Below are 24,945 nucleotides of genomic sequence, written 5' to 3'. Positions count from 1 at the left end.
TTGAGGAGGACTGGGGTCAGAGATTTTGTAGAACTTCCCTCTATGGGAGTTTATCTGGTGTTTTTCTCACGGTGACACTGGGGCGCTGGGTGTGGAGAGGAGGACACAGGTGAGGGGCCGTCTCATCCATCATCTTGGGGTGCCTGTCATCAGCACGACTCTTCCTTGGTGTTGACCTGCATCCCCGGGCTGAGGTCGTGCTGGTCAGGTGTCTCCACTGTAGAGTCACGCCTCCCTTCTTCCCATACTGTCCCCTTTGGAAGGAAGTCACCGTGCCCAACTCATGCTTACAGAGAAGAAGTTACTCTCCATCTTCTTGGGGATAGACAATTTACATACATTATTTGAAATTCTTCTGTGCAAGAAAAATTTGTCTCTTCTCCCCATGTTTATTCAGTCACTTGCTTACTTCTATATGGACTCGTGGATGTTTTATTTTGTACTTTGAATCACCAGCCAATACTTCATGATATGTTTTGTTGGTCAGGCCTGTCCAGCATGGGCCATGGAGAGCTCTCTCAGTTGTCTGCTTTGTCTATTGGACAATTTCTGGCTTATCGGAGACCCCTGTGGGGTCAGCCCGTGAAGAATGCTGCTTATATTCCAAATATAATATAGATGAGACCCTCCTTTTCTCTAGGCCCCAGCTTTTACTATCCAAAAAAAAGGTTTATGGGACTTCCTGGTTCACCTTCCAATGCAGGGGCAAGTGTTCTATCCCTAGTGGGAAAGCTAAGATCCCACATGCGGCAAAAAAATAAATAAAACATTTAAAAAAAAAAACAAAAAGGAGCAATATTGTAACAAATTCAATATGTGTGTATGTTAGAGGCTTCAGTCATGTCTGACTCTTTGCCCCGCCATGGACTGCAGCCTACCAGGCTCCTCTATCCATGATATTCTCCAGGCAAGAATACTGGAGTGGGTTTCCATGCTCTCCTCCAGGGGATCTTCCTGACTCAGGGATCGAACCCGGGTCTCTTGCATTGCAGGCTGATTCTTTACTATCTGAGTCACCAGGAAAGCCCAACAAATGGTCCATATCAAAAAAAAAGTATTAAAAAAAGACTTAATATTTGTTAGATGTCCTGATGAGAGCCCTCTGGCGCTGATGGTGTGTGATTTTTCTATGCTCATGAACAGATGTATTTTCTCCCAATGATTTCCCAAAACTAAACAAATTCTGTTGCTTTCATTCTGTCTGAACTCCACGCTTCTGCGGCTGGACTTATGGTGCCTGGTGGCTGGCGTCCACTCCTGGCTGGGTCTGCAGGCCACTCCCGGAAGAGACGGGGATGGACTTGCTTGGCAGCCCCACAGAAGACACGTCCTGTAAGTTTCCATGTGTGCAGAAATGGGTACACGATCTGGGCTCTGCCCAGGACTGTAACTGTAGAAATGTCAGAGGCCATGCCTCCTGGGTGGAATGTCACAAAAGGGGGTTGTTCAGCTCCAAGGCCTGTAGGGAGAAGCAACTGTGGTGGTGACCCAGAGATGTGTGTGGTCACCATCGTGAAGTCAGTGTGTGGTGTTGCTGTGTGTCCTTGAAGTGGTGGCTCAGCCTCTGTGTGCCTCCAATTCCTTATGTACTAAATGCAGGTAGTGAGCCTTCCACAGAAGGGGTATACAAGGATTAAATGAGATGATTTATGTAAAGTGCCCAGGGGAATGCCAGGCATAAAATCAGGGGGCTCTCCTGCCCTGAGCACTCTAGAGGGCTCATGGCTCTGAGGACCCAAAGGCCTAGACTTTGAAAACAGGAGGTCTAGGGCAGCCAGATGGGCTATGCCAAACACATGTTCTCCTCGATGTCATCTCCTGGCAGAGTCCTGCTGAGAGTTCCCACTCTGCCTGCATCTCCCCCATGCAGCCCATCACAGAGCCCACCCTAGAGGGGAAGGACCGCTCAGAGAGGGACAGCCACATCCCTGAGGTCACACAGCAGCGAGTACCAACTCTGCCTACCCCTGTAGCATACTATGCCCATGAGCCAGGTAGGGGGATCAAGTTGTCCCAGTTCTCTGGGGTCCAACTTTATGGATCTGAATGGCTGGTCACCCTAGAGCACCAGCCATTTTTCCCACCTGAGCATATATTCTCTGCCCGGTGTTGTCACATCCCTACAGGGTGACCTTGGGTGATTCCCTTCTCCCTTCTGGGTCTCTGCTTCCCACTTCTGTAAAACGAGGGGTGTGTGGTAACAGTACCTCACTTCCTAGGTGTGACTGCCTCAATGATGGCCCCCAAAGGAATCCAGATTCTAATTCTAGGAAACCACGAGTGTTCCCTCAGGTGACAAAAGCAATTTTGCAGATAGGATTAAGTTAAGGAACTTGAGGGACCTCCCTGGTGGCTCAGTGGTAAAGAATCCACCTGCCAGTGCAGGAGACATGGGTTCAATCCCTGATCCGGGAAGATCCCACATGCTGTGGAGCAACTAAACCCATGCACCACAACTACCTAGCCCACACTCTAGAGCCCGTGCTCAGCAACAAGAGAACCCACCTCAGTGAGAAGCCTGCACACCGCAACTAGAGTAGCCTCTGCTTGCTGCAACTAGAGAAAGCCTGCATGCAGCAACAAGACCCAGTGCAGGCAAAAATAAATAAGCAAATAATTAATTAATTTAAAAAAATTTTAAAGAAATTTGAGATGGGGGATGTGATCGTTAATTGCATGGATTCACTTGATTGGCCCATGGTAGCCAGCTACATGATCAAACATGATTCTAGATACTTCCATTGAGGGTGTTTTCTAAACGAGATTTATATTTAAATTCATGCACTTTGAATAAAGCAGATTGCCTGTCATTGTATGGGTGGGTCACATTTAATCAGTTAAAGGGTTCAAGGTATGGGGGCATCAGGGCAGGGAACTCAGGTATGATTCATCCTGGGGCAAAATTCCTCTGCAACTGTGAACCTACGAAATCAAGCAATTTCTCTGCTTCCAAAGTACAAAGGTGAGACAGGCACACAATAGATAGTCCCACTGCAAATGGGAGAAATTGGAAGGAGCGAGTCTGAAATTTGGCAGGGCAAATTCCACTAGATTTTTTTAAAGGCAAATTCCATTACATTTTAAGGCTGAAGAATCATCCTCTTTGGTTCAGTGCCCTTTCCTCTGGGTCCACGTGGTGACATTACTGCCTCGGAGGTTCCCTGCATTTTCAATCTTGCAGTCACCATGCTGGGATCCACAAACTGATCCCACCAGCAAAAGCAGCAGTATTCTTTTTAACATATTTATTTCTTTGGGTGGGTTGGGTCTTAGTTGTGGTGCACAGGTTTATTTGTTCCATGGCATGTGGGATCTTAGTTCCTGGAAGAATGAATGAATGAAAATAGTCACTCAGTCATGTCCAACTCTTTGCGACCCCATGGACTGCAGCCCGCCAGGCTCCTCTGTCCGTGGAATTCTCCAGGCAAGAATGCTGGGGTGGGTTGCCATGCCCTTCTCCGGGGGATCTTCCTGACCCAGGGATTGAACTCCAGGTCTCCTGCATTGTGGGCAGGTTCTTTACCATCTGAGCCACCAGGGAAGCCAGAATCAAACAAAATTCCCTGCACTGAAAGACAGATTCTTAAGCACTGGACCACCAGGTTAAGCAGTATTTTAAATCAAGCATACCTGATTCACTGCTCCCAACACACTTCCCGTGAAAAAGGCAGGGTAAGTTGAGAGAACTGGGAAGGTCCTTCCCTGGGAAGGTCCCTGCCTCAACGTCCCCATCTGTAAAATGGGTAATATTTCCCACCACACAAAGTCATGGTGAGAGCAGGAAATTATGCCAGTGCCTCACACATAGCAGACACTCAGTAAATGTGACTCACGGGATTTTTTATTACTTTTTTTTTTTCATTGTATTTATTTATTTATTTTTGGCTGTGCTAGGCCTTCATTGCTGTGCAAGGGCTTTCCCTAGTTGCAGCAAGCGGGGGCTACTCTCTATTTGCAGTATGCAGGCTTTTCATTTCTGTGGCTTCTCTTGTTGCAGAGCACAGGCTCTAGACTGCAGGCTTAGTAATTGTGGTGCTCCGGCTTAGTTGATCTGAGGCATGTGGGATCTTCCCTAGCAGGCAGATTCCTAACCACTAGACCACCAGGGAGGTCTGTAACTTGCATCTTTATAATGTTCTGCCAAAATGCATATTTCTATCCCACAGTGTCTCTTGAAGCAGTCTGACCTGTTGCTTAGGGATCGAGAGATTCAAAGTGGAAAAAAAAAATGAGATTCAAAATGAAAAAAAAAAGAGGTAGTCCAAGGATTTCCCTGGTGGTTCAGTGGCTGACTCCAAGCTCCCAATGCAGGGGACACAGGTCTAATCCCTGGTCAGGGAACTAGATCCCACATGCTGCAAGTAAGACCTAGCACAGTCAAATACATAAATAAAAATAAATACTTTAAAAAACACGTGGTCCATTTAATTACGGATCTATGAATGTCATCCAGTATAAAAGAGGGGTGAGATTCTCCTTGATGTTGTTCAGTCGCTCAGTCGTGTCCAACTCTCTGCGACTCCACGGACTGCAGCACACCAGGATCCCCTGTCCTTCACTATCTTCTGGGGTTTGCTCAGACTCATGTCTGTTGGGTTGGTGAGGGACTCTCCTACTGGTTTATTGATTTTGTCTTCAAAGGCTGTGTAATGAAACAGGGAGAATTTCTGGGGTCTCTGGAAGGTCAGCCTCTTTTCCCAGAGCTGCCTTTGGGGGAGGGGGTGGCTCCTCCCCTTGTAAACCCCATAAGCCTGAGGGGTTACCTCTGCTCCAAGGGCTGTTAGATGGTTTTAACCCTTTGAGGGCAGCCCAGGAGGTGAAACCACCTTTTATAAGGAGACCAGAGTCCAGGCTAAGAGTCTTTAGGAGGAAGTGGTCCAAGCCATGGGGAATATCCACCCCCACGGGCTTCAGAGTGACATGGGAAGATCCTGCCTCCCTGTACCTCAGTTTACTCACCTGTCCAACGGGGCAGTAGCAAGGCTGCAACTGACTCCTGCCAATGCAGGAGATCCAGGAGACACCAGAGACACAGATTCGATCCCTGGGTCGGGAAGATCCCCTGGAGGACAGCAGGGCAACCTACTTCAGTATTCTTGCCTGGAGAATCCCATGGATAGAGGAGCCTGGCAGGCTACAGGCCATGGGGTGGAAAACAGTCAGACTCGACTGAGCACGCATATCTGTCTAGAGAAGTCGGAACATGAAAACGTGGGCTAGGGCTTGGCAGAGGGCCTGGCCTGTGTTATGTGATCCCTAAAAGTTAATTGTTAGAGTCACACATCCCAGAAAGGCAAAAGCAGAACTCGGACATTCTCCATCAGCCTTAGCCAGAAGGAAAAAAAGGCGCAGATACTGGCAGGGCTGGAGCTCGATCTGGAGACCAGGCTGCCTGGGGTCTAATCCCCATGTCATCGTTTGACCTTGACTCGACTCACCTGTGAGTCTCATTTTGCAGATGGTAAAACTGAATCAAGCTCAGGGCAAGGTGGCACTGCAGGGTCACAGAGCTGGTGGGTAGCAAGGTCAGGCTCTGAACCCAGGACTGTCCAACGTCCAAGTGTCTGCCCTTGACCTCCGAGCTGGATGGTTCCATTAACCGCTGCTGTGAAAGGATGTTGTTTGATTTCTAAGCACTCCCCATGGCAGGGCAGAGCAGATCTCTGTAGGGTCTGGAACAGGAGAAGGGGAAGAAAAAACAAGCGACTGATCTGGTTTTGCTCTGACTTTCCCTTTCCCCCACAGCCCCTCCCAACACGCTGAACTTCAACGGGGCTCATCGTAAGCGAAAGACGCTGGTGGCCCCTGAGATCAACATTTCCCTGGACCAGAGTGAGGGCTCCCTGCTGTCAGATGACTTCCTGGACACCCCCGATGACCTGGACATCAACGTGGATGACATCGAGACCCCTGATGAGACTGACTCACTGGAGTTCCTGGGGAACGGCAATGAGCTGGAGTGGGAAGGTAAGGTTGGTCACTCACCATCTCTACCTGACCCCCAGATTGGACCCCAGTGCTCCTCTTGGCTTCTGGGGCCATCTTGCCAGAGTCCCCCCTCCTCCCTCCCCAGAGGTTCAAGGTAGGCAGGGCTTCTTTTATTGTTTTTTGGGGTTCTTTTTTGGCCACGCTGTGTAGCATTTTAGTTCCCAGACCAGGGATGGAACTTGTTCCCCCTGCATTGGAAGCATGGAGTCTTAACCACCGGCTCACCAGGGAAGTCCTGGAGTGGGGCTTCCAACCCAAGACTCCCAAAACAGGCCCTGGGACTCCACGTGCATTTTCTCGTGGACTTGTGGACTTTGCTGGGAGACGTGTCTTTCACCCAATTCGCTTGATCAAAGGTGCTCAAGACCAGAAGGAGGGGCCACCCCCTGATTCCACAGGTGTCTGTGGAGAGGGTCTTGATTGCCGTGTGGGGGTAGGGTAGAGAGGGCAGGGACCCGTCAGGAAAACACGGTGCCTGCCTGCTCTCAGGGCAGTCAGAAAGCGGGGCTCTGGGTAACAGAACAAATGGATACAAGGTAATTGCACCTGGTCGCTGGTGGTGTGGGAGAAATAGGTGATGGGAGAGGGCGGGGGGGGGCTCATTGAGGCAATTCAACCCTCCCACGGGACACTGGGCCACGTTTGGGGGCATCTGTGGTTGTCACAACTGGGGGGATCCTGGCATCAAGGGGGTGGGATCAGGGATGCTGCTCCACACCCTGTAGTGCCCGGGACACCCCCCACAGACAGTGACTGGCCCTAAATGTCCATAGTGCCCAGCCCAAGACACCCTGAACCAGGCTTCCTAGGGTGGGGAGGGTTCTTCTGCAGGGTTGTTGGGACTGGCCTCGCTGGGTGGGTATTACTGGAGCTGATATTCCAAGGCAAGAACACAGGTCAGAAAGATAGCAACAGGGAATTTCCCTGGTGGTCCAGTGACTAAGACCCCATGCTCCCAATGCAGGGGGCCCAGGTTCGATCCCTGGTCAGGAAACTAGATTCTGCATGCTGCAACTAAAGATCCTGCATGCTGCAACTAAGAGGGCACAACCACATAAGTACTCTTCAAAAAGGTAGCAATGGTGGTGTCCATGGGGATGGAAGCAGAGGCACAGCATTTGTTGGGTGGATGTGAAATATGAAGGGGAAAGAAGTCTAAGATGGTAGCTGGGTTTGGGGCCTGAGCAGCTGGGAAAACAGTCAGGCTATTTTCTGAGGCAGGAAGATTCCAGGGTGACAGATGGGCAAGAGACAGATAATTTCAAGAGTGGTTAAGAACCCCCGAGAAGCCCAGAGAGGGAAAAAATGTGTGCAAGGTCACACAGCAAGAAAGGGGTTCTACCCAGAAAAAGGATGAGATGAGTGGTCTTCCTCTGGCCTGGGGAGGAGACTAAGAGGCTCTGTGGCCACGGGTGGCCAAGGCAGCCCAGAGAGGGAGGCTGGGACAAGATGTCCAGATTCAGGCATCCCTCCTGCTCACCCTCCCTGCTGCCCTCCTCCAGATGACACCCCCGTGGCCGCCGCCAAGAACATGCCCGGGGACAGCGCGGATCTGTTTGGGGACGGTTCGGCGGAGGATGGCAGCGCAGCCAACGGGCGTCTGTGGAGGACGGTGATCATTGGGGAACAGGAACACCGGATCGATCTACACATGATCCGGCCCTACATGAGGGTGGTGACCCACGGAGGTGAGCCCATGCCCCGAGGGCCCCTTCCCGGCTCCGACAACTGGAGGGCCCAGCAGCAGTCCTCTGAACCTCGGTCTCTTCTTCTGAGCCAGGGGGATGTTAAGCTGTAGTGTCCAGGTGTGCAGGGATAAAACTCACGTGGGGGCAAGGCTTAGACGCCTGGGGGCACACCAGAGGTGCCCATGATGGTGGCTGGCATCCCGCCATGGAAGGTGTTTTCTGGCTTCTGTAGCCAGGCTGCTGGGGCTCAGAGCTATGTCCTCTGAGTATGGGCAGTGGGTGGGAGGGGGCCGGCCAGCTATAAGACACACACATGGGGCAGAGCGCAGGGCAACTCAGAACTGGGAGGGCTCTGCCAAGCCCTGTCCAGGGCTGCTCACCAGCTGCCTCTCCGCAGGGTACTACGGCGAAGGTCTCAACGCCATTATCGTCTTTGCCGCCTGCTTCCTCCCGGACAGCAGCTCCCCCGACTACCACTACATCATGGAGAACCTCTTCCTGTAAGTGACCTGGCCGCTCCATCCCAGCTGTCCACAGGTCTGAGGTTCCCAGCCGGTGGGCAGGACAGGCAGCAAGGACCACATTGGGTGGTTCTGCCCGGCACCAGGGAAGGGCTGGACCACGGGCAGACCTGCATCTGAGTCCTCTGCTCACCTGCTGGGCCTCACTGGTGCTGTTGTCATCATCACTAGCATTTATGGAGCATGTATGGGGTGGGCTTCCCCAGTGGCTCAGTGGGAAAGAATCCACCCGCCAATGCAGGAGACACAAGTGATCTGGGCTTGATCCCTGGGTTGGCAAGATCTCCTGGAGGAGGACATGGCAACCCACTCCAGTATTCTTGCCGGAGAATCCCATGGACAGAGCATCCTAGCAGGCCCTAGTCCATAGGGTAGCACAGAATCAGACTCGACTGAAGTAACTGAGCATGCATGCCCACTGTGGTAGCCACATGCTAAGGGCTTTGTACGTGAGAACATGTTCCATCCCCAACAAGACCCTGTGGGGTAGTTACAGTTGCCTCCCATTCTGTGGCTGCAGTGCTTGAGGCACAGAGAGGTTAAGTCACTTGCCCAAGGACACACAGGTACAGTTTTGCTAGGATAGAGACAGATAATTAAGCATAAAGCACCTGGTGGGACTCCACTGGTGTCCAGTGGTTAAGACCACGCCTTCCTCGGGTTCTTAATGCAGGGCCATGGGTCTGACTGCTGGTCGGAGAACTAAGATCCTATATGCCTCCTGGTGTGGCAAAAAAAAAATAAAAAATACCTGGCAGATGACAGTAAGAGCTCAGCAAATCGTTACCACTTCAATGTTCATTATTATGAAGATTTCCTTCTTCCTCAAGGGGACGAGGGTGCCAGGTGGGCCAGAGAAGAGGAAGTACCCATGGACAGTCAGATCAGAAAGTGGCCTGACTTACCAGGGAGCCCAGTCTCCCTGATTTATAGATGGGGAAGTGGAGGCTGAAAGAGGAGAGGATTCTTGGAAATCACTTAGGGGGAGACACAGCTGGGATGGACCCCAGGCCCCTAAAGTCAGGTGCAGTGGACCACTGTTTGTGGGTACCTGTCCCCCAAGGGCATTTGGGGCTGTTTAAACTTACATTCCAGAATTAATGGAGACATTAGATGAGTTCAAGAGTATAAATCACTTGGCACCTAGTAAACACTCAAAAAAATTGTTGTTTAGTTGCTAAGTTGTGTCCAACTCTTTGCTACTCCATGGACTGCAGGGTGCCAGGCTTACCCGTTCTCCACTGTCTCCTGGAGTTTGCTCAAATTCATGTCCATTGTGTTGGTGATGCCCTCCAACCATCTCATCCTCTGTGGTCCCCTTCCCCTGCATTCAATCTTTCCCAGCATCAGGGTATTCTCCAGTGAGTGGGCTCTTCCCATCAAGTGACCAAAGTACTGGAGCTTCAGCTTCAGCATCAGTCCTTCCAACGAATGTTCAGGGTTGATTTCCTTTAAGGATCGACTGGTTTCATCTCCTTGCAGTCCAAGGGACTCAATTAAAACAAACAAACAAACAAACAAAACTCCTCAGTAAGATAGTAACTACTACTATCATTGTGCTCGCTGACCCAGATTTGGGGGGTGTTTGGGAGTCCTCTGCTCCCCTCCCCCGCTATCCGGCTAAGCATGTCAGGACAGCCAACGACACCTAAACAGGTGTGACACAGCCAGGGCAGGTGGAAAGAGAAAGAACCAGGGCCACAGGGCTTAGTCCCGGGGAACTGGGCTTCCTGACTCTGAGCCAGTCTTGCCGGGTCCCCGGTCCTCTGTGCCCCGTGACCAGGTACGTCATCAGCAGCCTGGAGCTCCTCGTGGCGGAAGATTACATGATTGTGTACCTGAACGGCGCCACGCCCCGGCGGAGGATGCCAGGCATTGGCTGGCTGAAAAAGTGCTACCAGATGATCGACAGGAGGTGAGTGGATGGGGCTGGGGGACGGCCTCAGTGTGCCCCGGGACCCGAGCGCTGAAGTCCCTCCGACTCTGAAAGGGCGAGGCTGGGGCGGCCGTAACAAAGCGCCAGAATGGGTGGCTTAAGCGGCAGACGTATGTCGTCCCCTACTTATGGAAGCTGGAAGTCCTTGGTCAAGTTGTCTGCAAGGTCGGTTCCTTCTGGAGCTGTGAGGGAGAACAGCCCCTGTGCACGCCTGTGTGCAAATGCCCCCTTTTATAAGGACACCCCAGTGATTGTGGATTAGGGGGAAGGCCATGCTGGGATATGATCTCACCTTAGCTAGAGCCCTGCAGTGATCCTGTTCCCAAACAAAGAGGGCTGCAGTTCAACATGCCCATAACAGGTGCTTAGAACTGGGGGCCCTAGAAAATCTTTCAGGAATGAGAGGTGATGTGGCCCCGCAAGGGCTTCCCAGGTGGCGCTAGTGGTAAAGAACCTACCTGCCAATGCAGGAGATGTAAAAGATGTGGGTTCAATCCCTGGGTCAGGAAGATCCCCTGGAGGAGGGCATGGCAGCTCCATCCAATATTCTTGCCTGGAGAATTTCATGGACAGAGGAGCCTAGTGGACTATAGTTCATGGAGTCACAAAGAGCTGGACACGACTGAAGTGACTTACACATGCACATGGCCACACAGTCAGATGCTCAGAATCTAAAGAGGGAGCCAGGTTCCGGGGCCAGACATCAGCTCTGCCACCTGCAGATTCTGCAAGGGGTGGAGGGGGTGGGCTTAGCTTAACCAAGACTCAGTCTTCTCCCCAGAGCACCGCCTGGGCTCACAGAGTGGGTGACACCCGTTAGCTGCTCCCTCCCCAGGGCTTTTCCCCCAGGGAGCTCATATTGCTCTCTCTGCCTCCCCACACAGACTTCGGAAAAACCTGAAGTCCTTAATCATCGTCCACCCATCCTGGTTCATCCGCACCGTTCTGGCCATCTCCCGCCCTTTCATCAGGTGAGATCGTGATCTGAGTCTGGATATCCGTCTTTTTTTTTTTCCAATCAGGGTTTTCCAGCTCCTGTCTGGGGAGTCTATATTGTTGCTTTACGCAGCTTAAAATTGGACTTCCCTGGCAGTCCAGTGGTTAAGATTCTGTGCTTCTAGTGCAGGGGGACTTGGGTTCCATCCATGGTGGGGGAACTAAGATCCCTCATACCGTGTGATATGGCCACTACTTGGACCTTTGTCGGCAAAGTGATGTCTGTTTTCTAACACACTGTCTAGATTTTTGTCATAGCTTTCCTTACAAGGAGCAAGTGTCTGTTAATTTCATGACTGCAGTTATCATCCGCAGTGATTTTGGTGCCCAAGAAAATAAAATCTGTCACTGCCTCCACTTTTTCCCCTTCTGTTTGCAATGAAGCAATGGGACCAGATGCCATGATCTTAGTTTTTTTTAACGTTGAGCTTCAAGCCAGGTTTTTCAGTCTCCTCTTTCACCTTTACCAAGAGGCGCTTTAGCTCCTTTTTTTATTTTTTATTATTTTACTTTTTGGTCATGCTTCTCAGCATGTAGGTTCTTAGTTCCCCAATCAGGGATCGAACCCAGGCCCCTTGCAGTGGAAGCTCGGAGTCCTATCCACTGGACCACCAGAGAAGTCCGTATTGGATTATTTTATGACTTATTATACAGTGACTTTCTCTTAGCCTTAGAGAATGTAACTCATTGTTAGAAAAATTGATTTGACCTTCAAAAGGAGTTTATATGACATTGTACCAAAATTAGATTTAAGGTAATTTTTTTTAAAAAATCACGAGTTCAAAGCCCCAAGCTGGTGACCCGTCACGTCAGTAGCAGCCGGTGGCCAGAGCTGGATTTGGATGGGAAGAAGCCATTCACCCTGGAAGAACGGAGGATGAATCAGCAGTCCCCACATGCACCTGTCTCATGCCCAAGTGACTACTGGTGCCACCAGACAGTGACGATTGTGGGGAGATTGACAGAGGAGCACCTCCTGGGGAAGATGGAGCCTGGAGTCTGGTATTAATAGCAACTCGTTCCTCTCTGCTTTCTTCCTTCCTTCCCTCTCTGCTCAAAAGTCCATATAGTCAAAGCTATGGTTTTTTCAGTAGTCGTGTACGGATGTGAGTTGGACCAAAAAGAAGGCTGAGCGCCGAAGAATTGATGCCTTCAAGTTGTGGTGCTGGAGAAGACTCTTGAGAATCCCTTGGACAGCAAGGAGATCAAACCAGTCAGTCCTAAAGGAAATCAACCCTGAATGTTCACTGGAAGGACTGATGCTGAAGCTGAAGCTCCAGTAGTTTGGCCACCTGTTGGAAAGAGCCGACTCATTGGAAAAGACCCTAATGCTGGGAAAGATTGAAGACAGAAGGAGAAGAGGGCGACAGAGGATGAGATGGTTGGATGGTGTCACTGACTCAGTGGATGTGAGTTTGAGCAAACTCAGGGAGATAGTGAAGGACAGGGAGGCCTGGTGTGCTGCAGTTCATGGGATCACAGAGTCAGACACAACTGAGGGACTGAACAACAACTCTCTGCTCAGCGGGGACTGGTTTCAGACACATGGCTCAGGAGCCCTCCCTTCTTGCAGGCAGAGACCCCAGGTTCTGCTCTGTACCTGCACTAGGGGTAGGGGGTAAGGTCTGGCATGAGCTGAGAGGGAGGTTGGGTGAGTGTGCTGGGGCATCCTGGAATAGGGCTGTGTGTACATCCCTGCCTGCCATCACTCCCTCTGACCCTGAGTCACCACCCCAAGGGCTTGCTTTCAGACGTGTCCCTCCTTCTCCCACCAGCGTCAAGTTCATCAACAAGATCCAGTATGTGCACAGCTTGGAAGATCTGGAGCAGCTCATCCCCATGGAGCATGTGCAGATCCCAGACTGCGTGCTACAGTGAGTGTCTTGTGCTGTGGGAGCACTGCCCCACCTCCATCCCCATCATCCCCAGGGTTGCTCATCTCCCAACCACCCATGCTTCACCCAATCAGGCTGCCAGAGAACCAGACCTGAGTGGGAGAGCAGGACAAAGGGAAACAGAGTGAAACAGGCATCTGTGAAATGACAGAACACAGTGGACCTGGCCCCTCTAGTGCAGGCGGAGGAGCCAGTGAGTCCTGGCCCCTGGCTTGTCTTTGTAAATAAAGTTTTATTGGAACACAGCTATACTTGTCCATTTACAAACCATCCACAGCTGCTTTCGAGCTACAACAGAATCAAGGGGTTGCCACAGAGACTGGTCTGAAAAGCCGAAAATATTGACTCTCTGGCCCTTTGTGGGGGGGTGGGGCATCTGTAGACAAAGCCACATTAATAATTAATTGCTTTATCCTGGACTTGTTTAGGGCAGATGCTAGAAATGTCTGCTGAGTTGCAGCGACACAAGACACTGGAATATGCCAGTAAAACATCTATCCCTGCCCTGGGATGGGGTGAGGTGGGGCTTTGTAAAGTAGCTGCAGGCTATCCTGTCTGCTCTGAAGCCTGGTGCTCAGATGTGACAGTGAGACTGCTTTCCTGTTCCCAGAGGGGAGGGAATTCCCAGGCTACCTCTTAAGGCTTCTCCTTTTTCTCTCTTCCAGGTACGAAGAGGAACGGCTGAAGGCCAGGAGAGAAAGGTCTGTGCGGAGCGGCCCGTGTTCTGACCGGGTTGGGGCTGGCTCTGAGCTGGGTCACGGCTGGGGGAAGCCGGCAGCTTCAACTCAGTTGGGACCCATGTCATGCACACATGTGGTTCAAAGCCCTGCCTTCTCTAGAGGGACTGGAGTCAGACCCAGGCTAGAACCCAGGCTCCCCTGCTCAGTCTCAGCATAACATTAGGCAAGTGAAAAATTCACAGCCATCCTGTGGGTTATCATGAGGAATTAGGACCAGTGTAACCCACTGGGCAAAAATAGTGGGCTCGGTAGAGTCCTTCTAATGATGCTGATGACGGTGGGGGCTCGGCCCTGGGGAGCCTCCTAAGGCCCCTAGGTTGAGCCCTCCACCCTTCAGGAGCACCTTCGCTCTTCCGGCCTCATCCCCCCGCCGGGGCTCACCCCCCAGGTCCCCCTCCGCTCCCTGCTTTCCAGTTTCCTCCTCCCTCTGAAACCATTTATGTCGGATTGGGACTCAAACTCAGCCAAAACCCACAGTGCCCTGTTTCAGGACCTAATGAAACTTGGGTTCTTGATGTCTCACCGCAGAATTTAGTGAGAGACAAAGTGATAGGTAAGAGGTGGGTTTACTCAGATGCAGAGAGAAGTGCAGTCCACAGAGTGTGGGCCTTTGCAGAGGGCACGCGCGGCCGTGGAATGTGGTGTGGTTAGTTTTTATAGGGTGGGTAATTTCATAGGCTAACGAGTAGGAGGATTATTCCAACTATTCTGGGGGAAAGGGTGGAGATTTCCAGGAAATCTTGGTGTTTTGACAGTGTCTTGGAACTGTCATGGTGCCTCCGGGTGTGTCGTTTAGCTTGCAGATCAAGGATCAAGGTCTAATCAGAGTCCACTTGTCTCCTATCTTGGACCTATTTGATTCTTATTGGTTTATGTTGTGTCCTTGGGCTATGTCATTCTTTCAAAAGTTGTGCCCTGCCCCTTTCCCTCCTGTTACGCCTCTGGAGACCCCTCATCCCTCTGGGGACCCCAGTCTGTTCTCTGGACTGGGCCCTCTGCTCCGCGGGGTTCCCCTCTTGCCCTCAAGGGCTCTCCTCCCTCCAGGCCAAGCCCTCCACCATCCAGGAAACCCTCCACCCTTTAGGGTCCCCATCCTCTGCATGCCCCCTCCTTCTCCCTTCCAAAGGCCCTCCACCATCTGGGAACCCCCCCCATTCTCCGGTTCCCTCCTCCTTCCCAGGGCCCCCTCCATCCTCCAGGGCCCGCCTCCCTCTGGGCCCCCTGCACTCTCTGGGACCCCCCTCTGTCCTCCAGGGACACTCCCAAGGGCACCCTCTGCCCCTGTAGGTCCTGCGGGTGCAGGGGAGAAGGGAGACAGAGCAGGGGTCCCTCCGGGTATGGAAGAGAGGGGAATCCATCTGGTGTTCCCCTGCCCAGGTCCCTGGGGAGCCTCCTGGGGGCCTGGCCCATGTCCTCTGCACAGTAAAGCCATGGGTCATGAAGATCCTTTTTGTATTGTTCTTCTATGTATTCTTGCCACCTTTTCTTACCATCTTTTGCTTCTGTTAGGTCCATACCATTTCTGTCCTTCATTGCACCCATCTTTGCATGAAATATTCCCTAGGTATCTCTAATTTTCTTGAAGAGATCTCTATTTCCCATTCTGTTGTTTTCCTCTATTTCTTTGCATTGATCACTGAGGAAGGCTTTCTTGTCTCTCCTTGCTCTTCTTTGGAACCCTGCATTCAGATGGGTATATCTTTCCTTTTCTCCTTTGCCTTTAACTTCTCTTCTTTTCACAGCTATTTGTAAGGCCTCCTCAGACAACCATTTTGCCTTTTTGCATTTATTTTTTGGGGGGATGGTCTTGATCACTGCCTCCTGTACAATGTCACTAACCTCTATCCGTAGTTCTTCAGGCACTCTATCAGATCTAATCCCTTGAGTCTATTTGTCACTTCCACTGTATAACTGTAAGGGATTTGATTTAGGCCATATCTGAATGGCCTAGTGGTTTCCCCTACTTTCTTCAATTTAAGTCTGAATTTTGCAATAAGGAGTTCATGATCTGAGCCACAGTCAGCTCTAGGTTTTGTTTTTGCTGACTATATAGAGCTTCTCCATCTTTGGCTGCAAAGAATATAATCAATCTGATTCCGGTATTGACCATCTGGTAATGTCCACATGTAGCCTCATCTCTTGTGTTGTTGGAAGAGGGTGTTTGCTATGACCAGTGCGTTCTCTTGGAAAAACTCTGTTAGCCTTTGCCCTGCTTCATTTTGTACTCCAAGACCAAACTTGCCTGTTACTCCAGGTATCTCTTGACTTCCTACTTTTGCATCCTGTCCCCTATAATGAAAAGGACATCTCTTTTGGGTGTTAGTTCTAGAAGGTCTTGTAGGTCTTCATAGAACCGTTCAACTTCAGCTTCTTCAGCATTACTAGTTGGGGCATGGACTTGGATTACTGTGATATTGAAAGTTTTGCCTTGGAAATGAACAGAGATCATTCTGTAATTTTTGAGACTACACCCAAGAACTGCATTTGGGACTCTTTTGTTGACTATGAGGGCTACTCCATTTCTTCTAAGGGATTCTTGCCCACAGTAGTAAATATAATGGTTATCTGAGTTAAATTTGCCCATTCCAGTCCATTTTAGTTCACTGATTCCTAAGATGTCTATGTTCACTCTGGCCATCTCCTGTTTGACCACTACCAATTTACCTTGATTCATGGACCTAACATTCGAGGTTCCTATACAATACTGTTCTTTACAGCATTGGACTTTATTTCCATCACCAGTCACATCCACAGCTGGGGGTTGTTTTTGCTTTGGCTCCATCTCTTCATTTTTTCTGGAGTTATTTCTCCACTCTTCTCCAATAGCATATTGGGCACCTACCAACCTGGGGAGTTCATCTTTCAGCGCCATATATATCTTTTTGCCTTTTCATATTGTTCATGGGGTTCTCAAGGCGAGATTACTGAAGTGATTTGCCATTTCCTTCTCCAGTGGACCACGTTTTGTCAGAACTCTCCACCGTGACCTGTCTGTCTTGCCTGGGCCTGCACAGCATGGCTCATAGTTCCATTGAGTTAGACAAGGCTGTGGTTCATGTAATCAGTTTGATTAGTTTTCTGTGATTGTGGCTTCTTATTCTATTATTTTCTAATCTTTGTTTTTAGTCTGATCACTCTTATTTATATTTTTCTTATTTTATATATATATATATATATTTTTTTTTTTTTTTTTCTTTTTCTTCTCTCACTTTGCTGTTGGAGTCTGGTTTTACCCTCCAGGGATTGTTATCTTTTATTCTTCATTATTGTTCTGCTTTTTTTAATCTCTCTCTATATTTTTTTTTCTCATTTTTTTTTTTCTTTCTTTCTCCCCATGGCCTTCATCTTCATGAATTCCTGACCATCCCATCACTTGCTCCACCCTCTGGGCCCCGGCGCTTCCCAGGGCAGGCAAACCCTTTCCAGATTGCTGTCGGGTCACGGCAGCCCAGATGGAGGGGCAGTGGGAGCCAAGAGCCCCTCAGCCCACTTGGTCAGCTGGTCACCCCTGCTCACCTCTTTCTGTTCCCAGCGCAAGGCCGCAGCCGGAGTACGTCCTGCCCAGGTCTGAAGAGAAGGCGGAGGCGGGGCTGGCGGAAGACAGGTAAGCATCCAGGTGGCCGTGGGCAAGAGCTCACACCTGCTAGGAGCTGCCAAGCCCAAAGAACATCAGATGAAGTGATCTGAGGTCACTGTGGTGTTGAAATAAGACCACCTTGGGACTTCCTTGCTGATCCAGTGGTTAAGACTCCACACTTCCACTACATGGGGTGCAGGTTCGATCCCTGGTCTGGAAACTAACATCCTGTATGCTTCGTAGTGAAGCAAAAAAAAAAAAAAGGTCCACCATGAGACCTGCTCCATCAAACCATTTTAATGTGAATTTAGTACATCTCTTTAGAGTCCCTTGGACTGCAAGGAGATCAAACCAGTCCATCCTAAAGGCAATCAACCCTGAATATTCATTGAAAGGACTGATGCTGAAGCCGAAGCTCCAATAATTGGGCACATGATTCAAAGAACTGATTCATTGGAAAAGCCCTGGATGCTGGGAAAGACTGAAGGCCAAAGAAGAAGAGGGCAACAGAGGAGGAAATGGTGGGAGAGCCTCACCGACTCAGTGGAGATGAGTTTGGCCAAACTTGCGGAGATGGTGAAGGACAGGGAGGCTTGTGTGCTGCAATCCATGGGGTTGCAAAGAGTCAGACATAACTGGGCAGCTGAACAACAACAGTTTAGGGCAACCAGCGGCTCTCTCCCAAACATTCTTTCCGCCCAGAGGGAGACCCTGTACCCCACTAAGCAGTTGCTTCCATTCCCATCCCCCTCCTCATTTGTCTTTAATCGAGTGACTCTCTGTTATTATAAAAGTCCTTTAGTACCTCACCCTGGGATGTGTAGACAGGTGGCCTGGCCCCCTCCTTGGTCTCTAGAAGCCCCCTCCCTCCTTCCCTGTCTCTGTGCCATCTACCTCCTGCCTTTGCTGCTTGTTGTGCCCTTCTTCTCCTGTCCTTGGGCTCTTTGAGGGCAGTGGCTGTATCTTGGGACTGTTCCCTCCCCCTCCTCCCACCCTGCATCTATCATAGGCCAAGCACAGGGACCAGGGGCAAATGATGTGCCTGAGAGCCCAGGATCTGCTCTCAGATAGAGGTTCTGGCTGGCCTTTGGGCAGGTCCTGGTGGATGGGTTCCACTTTCCAGGTGGGTGGACCTGGAGCAGTACTGGTGGTTTCACTTTGTGGCAGCCAGGGGGCTTGGCCGTCCTCGTGACTACCTGTCCTGGCTCATTTGTTACACAGCAGACACACGCTGATGCTTGTTTTGTGCCAGATCAGGATGCAGCCGTGTTGGCCCTCATAGGGCTCACAGCCAAATGCCAAGGCCCCCCAAACAGGCAACTAATGCTGGGATTCCTTCCTTTCCCCACAGGTCTGCTCTGGCCACAGATCAGGAAACGAGGTGCGTGGGATGCCGGGGGGAGGGGGGACGGGTTGTTCTTGGCATGTTTGTTTGGAAACATTCTAAATGGAACCTAGCCTGGATGAGTACCCCATGACTTGGTGGTGAAGGGAGGATGCTGCACCAGGGAGGCAGGGAGATCATGGTTTCCCTGACAACAGGGCCTCCTCTGGGGTTGAGCGAGCAGCTGGTCCCTGCCCAACTCCAGGGGGTGCCATTGATGGGAGGTCCCAGGCTGAGGACCCTGGCTGAGACATTCACCCATAGCCAGGACCCCTGAAACTTGGGATTTAACTCAGCTGAAGGGTGCGATGCCTGCCCACAACCTATCTCAGTGTGTCTGCCCAGCTCTAGATGCCAGAAAAAGCCTCCCTGTGTGTCACGGGTCCTGGGGACCACCCTCAGGGTCCATGGTTTGCTAGAAGGACTCCCAGGACTCAGCAAAGCAGATCTGTTCATGGTTATAGTTTATCACAGTGGACAGGTGGATGTGGGTACAGATCAAAATCAGCAATAGGAAGGGCTGTATGGGGCTGGGCAAAGAGAGACAGGTGTGAGTTCCCAGCTGTTGTCTCCCAGGGGACTCGTGGGGACGGCCCTTTATTCTCCCAGCAGCCAAGTGTGATGGTGCACACCAAGTGTCACCAAACTGTGCTGCTCGCCAGGAGCCCTGGTGTCCAGGGTGTTTATTGGAGGTCAGTCATATGCACAGTGGACTGTACACGTGGCTGACCTTCGTCTCTCTAGCCCTTCCAGAGCTTGAGCTGATACCACATGGCCAATAGTCAGCATAGACTATCCAGCATGACCCAAGGTCCCAGGCAAACAGAGATACTCTTATTAAGAACATTCCAAGGTCGTGGAGGTGGCCTCCGAGGGGCTGGGAAAGGGCCAGACTTTTCTTTGGAATGTGTAGGGTTAATCCTTGACCACATTCTCTGCTACAGATCTGTAACATGGGCCAGCCACATGTCTTAGTACTATCCATGTGACCCAAGAAGCCCCAAGCTGAGAAATAAACATCAAAAATGGTCTTAAACCAGTACTTCCCTGGAGACTGAATAGAGGCAAGTTCTCAATGCATTTCCAACAAGACCATCTCAATCCATGTGTTCTGAAAATCAGTCCCCGTCCACAGACACAAAACACAAAAGGAAATCATTCACCATGAAAAAAGTCAGATACAACAAACAGCAGAATTAGGCCTCCCTCCCCCAGGGATCCTCAGGCAGAGATAATAAAAAACAAGCACTTTTTGAATGATTAAATACATAATAGAAAGAATGGTTGAGAGCAGTGGATAGATGGACAGATGGGTGTATAGATGGATGATAGGTAGATGGACAAGTATATGGGTGGGTGGATAAACAGATAGATGGGTCCAATGGATAGATGGACAGATGGGTAGATGGGTGATGGATAAGTCGATGGATGGAGGGTTGAATGGGTGTGTGGATGGATGGATGGATAGTTGCTTGGATGGATGTGGATGGATAATTGGATGGATAAATGGATGGTTGGATGGATGGATGGGTGTGTGGATAGATGGATGGCTGGTTGGACAAGTGCATGGATGGATGATGGATGGTTGGTTAGATGGATGAATGGATGAGTGTGTGGATGGATGGATGGTTAGTTGGGTGGATGGATGGATGGATAAATGGATGAATGTGTAGATGGGTGGATGGATAAATGGATGGTTGGATGGATGGGTGTGTGGATAGACAGATGGTTGGATAAGTGAATGGAGGGATGAGTGGTGAGTTGGATAAGTGGATTGGAGGGATGAATGGATGGATGATGGATGGATGGTTGGTTAGATGGATAAATGAATGAGTGTATGGATGGATGGATGGTTGGTTGGATAAGTGGATGGAGGGGTGAATGGTGAGTTGGGTAAGTGGATGGATGGATGGGTGGATGGATGAATGGATGAGTGTGTGGATGGATAGATGGTTGGTTGGATAAGTGGATGGAAGGATGAATAGTGAGTTGGATAAGTGGATGGAAGGATGGTGAATAGATGGGTTAATTGAAACCTGACCCAGGCTGATTGAGGGCACCTGCCCTGGGGCCTGCTCTTTGGCTGGGGCACCAAGAGAAAGGTGCCCTTCAGAACCACATCTGGAAGATGGATGGCAGGTGGCAGACTTTGCAAGGTAGGTGCCACTCTTGCTGTTGAGGACATGCCAAAGCCAGATTAGATCATTCTTTTGAATTCCACACACATGGAACACTTTCCACTTTCTCTAAATCCAATTGCGGTAACTTGACCATGTCTCTCCCTCTCCAGCATGTCCTGAAGTGACGTGAGCACAGAGGAGGACACGAAAGAAGATCTCAGATGCCAAGAAACCTCTGTTGGATGCCCCACTGCCCTGGATCTCATCCTCACCTCATCCTGAGTCCCAGTCTCTGGTGGGGTGCCCGTCTCCCCCATCCATTTCTGAAACCCAACATCCTTTCTAGCTGCTTGAAAACACTTTTTTAAAAAATGATGCAGTATTAATGCGTCTGGAAAAGGACCCAATTCTCCACCCTTCCACACTCATGAGCTCATGGCCAAGAAGAATGGGAAGCATCGAGCATGGTCCGTGCCTCTTGGTGGCCTCAGAGACCCCATCCCACTGCACAGACTCCTGGTCGAGACCCTTCTCTTGCTTGTCACCTGGTCCAGGTTGGAGCCACAGATGCCCACCGACTCCCTGGCTGGGTCTGGATTCTTCCTCGTGCCTTTCCTCCCAGAACAGTCCCTGCAGTCCTGGGCATCAGGCCTGGAAGGTCAGCACCACCCCCAGCAGCACCATGTCCTGGGGGAACTGCCTGACCTTGGAACTCACGGCTTTTCCTTTAAACCAGCCCCCTCGCCTCCTATAACTCCCACCTCCTTGGGGAACATCAGAACCCATGGCACCAGTGAGGGCCACTGATAATCATCCTTGCCCTACAGTTGCAAATCTGCCCCCCACCCTCAGTCTAGAACATTCTTCAGCCCCTTGAAGGCAGAAGCCATGCCACAGGGCAATCCCAACCAATACCTCCTACTGAGAGAATGAGCCTCCTCACTTCCCCAATCCCTCCCCCTGGCATGGAGTTGGGATGTGCCCCCTTGGGTTCCTACTGGGAGCAGAGGCTGAGAAACCAGCTTTCAAGATAAGCTCATTGCAGAAATACTGACGGATAAGAAAGAAGACACAGGGAACTGGACTTTTGAGTGTTACAAATGTCACTGGGAAAAATAAATCTCAGTGGTCTGGATGCTATGGCCACCTGCATTAAAAGGAGACAGATTTCCTTAGGGAGGAAAAAAAAAGACTTTTCTAATGTGCTCCAAAGGCCAGTCAGGTGGGCTCTAGAGGGAGTGAGTTCCCTGTCTCTCTAGGCATTCAAGAAAAGGATGAGCAGTGCTTGCACAGAGTGGTCCCCTGCGATCCCCTATGACCCTGAGAGTTTCTGTTTCCATGAAAAGTGTGAGTAGTTCAGTTGTGTCCGATTCTTTGCGACCCCATTGACCCATGGACTGTAACCCACCAGGTTTCTCTGTCTATGGGATTCTCCAGGCGAGAATAGTGGAGTGGGTTGCCATTTCCTTCTCCAGGGGATTTTCCCGACTCAGGTATCAAACCCCGGTCTCCTGCATGGCAGGCAGATTCTTTACCATCTGAGTCACCAGGGAAGCCCTCTGTTTCCACAAATTCGGGCAGAAGTCAAGCAGGGGTGGTGGCTGGCCTCTTGGCTGGCGTCATCCGAGTTTGATCGACCCCCTACCCCAATCTCCCAGTAGGAGATTCTTGGCACCAAGGGGGTGCATCTAGGGTCACCCTGATGACGGGAGGGAGCCAGTGGCACTCAGCACTGAGGCAAAGGGACAACAAGGCTTTCCGCATGGCGGGGAATTGTCCTACCAGTGGCTCCCATCTTGGAAGATGCAGGGCCTTGGGCCTCTGTTTTCTGGAACCCAGCACTGCTCCTGCAAGGCTGGGGCCTTTGGGTGTCTGGTGGGATTTTTTAATTTGTGTTTTTGCTCTGTTTCCGAATGTCAAATAAAGGACAGGATCCATGTTTCTGGCTCAGATGAGTTACCTGGAGCCCAAGGCAGGCTGCTTCTCCCCACTCCCAGCCCCCCACTGAAAGTCCCCTCCATCCTGGATCCGCTCATGCCCCAACCCTGCCCAGAGTGCCTCCTTTTATAAAAGGTGCCTCGGCATCTGCGGGGCCATGTCGAACTCCAGGTTCAAGTGACTGGTTCTGCTCTGCTGATGAGATGGACGTGTGGCCTGCAAGGCCCACAAATCCACAGTACAGTATACGCAGTAACTCCTAGAAACAGTGCTTCAGTGACAGTGAGAAAGGAGCTGGGGATAGGAACCGATGCATTCCACCCAACCTGACAGCTACTGAGAGCCTGCAGAGCCAAGGTGGCTTCCAAAGTGGTTCAGTGGTAAAGAATCTGCCTGCCAACACAGGTGACGCAGGTCGATCCCTGGGTTAGGAAGATCCCCTGGAGGAGGAAATGGTAACCCACTCCAGTATTCTTGCCTGGAGAATCCCATGGGCAGAGGAGCCTGGCGGGCTGCAGTCCATGGGATCACAAAGAGTCGAACACAACTGACCATGTGCGCAAAAACACGTGTGCAGGGCCACAGAGGGACGAGAGGGGCAGACCATCCCACGCTCAAGGAGTTTGTGGCCTAAAAATTCTGGCCGAACAAGAAATTTCAACACGGACCCCCAGCCCGCCTCCCAGCTCACTGTGGCCCACCTGCCACCCCTCAGGACCACCAGCAGCCACAAACAGTAGGCAAGTGGAACCAAGGACCCCAACCCGCCATGCAGCCCCCTCCAGAGTAGAGAGAGAGCCCCCCAGGGAGGCGGTCTCCAGGCCGGCCACCTCTCCACAGGTGCATGAGGTTCCGAGGCACAGCTCCAGATGGGGCCACCATATCCAGGCAGGAGCCTAGCCATACCCTCTGAAATGGGCTTTGTGGAAGATTTCTATTCATGGGGCAGTTTTGGCTGAAATACAATGGACACCAAGCCCTCCTTGTGAAGGGATGTTGGGTTTTCCTCTGTGACACATGGGGTGTGCCCTAAGTACCTCCCCGACCCAAGGTCGTAGTTCACACGCCCATCGTCCCGACAGCCAGCTTTTTGGGTTTTTAAAACAATTCATTATGATTACTGTCATGATGTAAAGACATCAGTTCCACGGGCTTTGGGGGATTTTTATGGAAAATAAAGCATCGGTGAGAAGGGAGGTTTGTGACTTCTGTCCACGTGCATGGGATGTGGCACTGGTCTTGGGCAGGGTGCAGAGAGAGCAGATTTCATGTGCCGGGATGGGGCACAGTGACTTGTGTGACCTTAAGTCATGGCCTGTCTTGCTTCTGGCTCCTGTCACAAGAATGGGAAGCCCACCTGGGTTCTTCCTGAGGCCTCCTTCTGGCTCTGCCTCTCTGTGATTCAAGTTCCCTTCCTGCCCCCAGTCTTCCCTGGAAACAAACATGTGTGTATGTGTGTTAAGTCGCTTCAGTCGTGTCCAACTCTATGACCCCGTGGACTGTAGCCCACCAGGCTCCTCTGTCCATGGAATTCTCCAGGGAAGAATACTGGAGTGGGTAGCCATTTCCTTCTCCAGGGGATCTTCCCAACCCAAGCAAGGAATGGGGAAGGGGGCAGAGCTTGCATGCCCCCTCTGGCACCACAGATGGGGAGACTGAGGCACAGAGAGGGGGCGTGGCTCACCTGGGGTCACACGGACACTTAGGGGTGGGTCTGAGACGTGACCCTGTGCTTCGTCCCTCTGGCCATCCCATTGCATGACTGGAGACCCACACCCTTTGCTGACTATAGGATCTTAGGAGACTGTTTCCCCTCAAAGGGTGAGAGTAGGCCCTCCCATGCCAGGTACAAGAGGAGTCCTCCCGTTACCCACACCCAGAATTTTGAGACCCGCTAGTGGCAGGATACCAGGATGCATGTGTTCACACAAAGTCTCCATCAGGTTGATGGCAGGAGTCAACAGATGCCAACCCACCTGTCTCTGCCATCCCACCCCTGTGACATCCAGCGAGGTGCCCTTCACAGAGAAGGTATCTTCACGGGGACTGGGAGGGGGCCTCGGGCAGAGGGAGCGGGTTGGCATGAGAGTGGTGAGGAGGGGGAGCTGAAGATGGCAGAACTGGTGCTGGGACCATGGGGTGCTGTGTCTGGAGGTGACGGG

At 51.1% G+C, this 24,945-nt stretch overlaps 1 protein-coding gene across 1 annotated transcript in view; it reads left to right on the top strand.

Annotated features, from left to right (window-relative positions):
• Positions 1–23,979, top strand: part of ATCAY (ATCAY kinesin light chain interacting caytaxin) — a 40,267-nt gene extending 16,288 nt beyond the window's left edge. Inside the window, exons 3-13 of the mRNA XM_020895325.2 lie at positions 1,274–1,332; positions 5,746–5,967; positions 7,491–7,676; positions 8,074–8,176; positions 9,981–10,112; positions 11,018–11,104; positions 12,905–13,003; positions 13,690–13,725; positions 17,297–17,368; positions 18,693–18,722; positions 21,016–23,979. Coding sequence (XP_020750984.1) covers positions 1,274–1,332; positions 5,746–5,967; positions 7,491–7,676; positions 8,074–8,176; positions 9,981–10,112; positions 11,018–11,104; positions 12,905–13,003; positions 13,690–13,725; positions 17,297–17,368; positions 18,693–18,722; positions 21,016–21,025 — 1,036 coding nt within the window. The 3' untranslated portion in view covers positions 21,026–23,979. The remainder of the gene's footprint in view (positions 1–1,273; positions 1,333–5,745; positions 5,968–7,490; positions 7,677–8,073; positions 8,177–9,980; positions 10,113–11,017; positions 11,105–12,904; positions 13,004–13,689; positions 13,726–17,296; positions 17,369–18,692; positions 18,723–21,015) is intronic.
• The last annotated feature ends 966 nt before the right edge of the window (positions 23,980–24,945 follow it).

Source organism: Odocoileus virginianus, chromosome 3, assembly GCF_023699985.2.
Source record: "Odocoileus virginianus isolate 20LAN1187 ecotype Illinois chromosome 3, Ovbor_1.2, whole genome shotgun sequence".
NCBI lineage: Eukaryota > Metazoa > Chordata > Mammalia > Artiodactyla > Cervidae > Odocoileus > Odocoileus virginianus.
The sequence above is the reverse complement of the archived record's forward strand: the minus strand, read 5'-3'. Positions and strand labels throughout refer to the sequence as shown.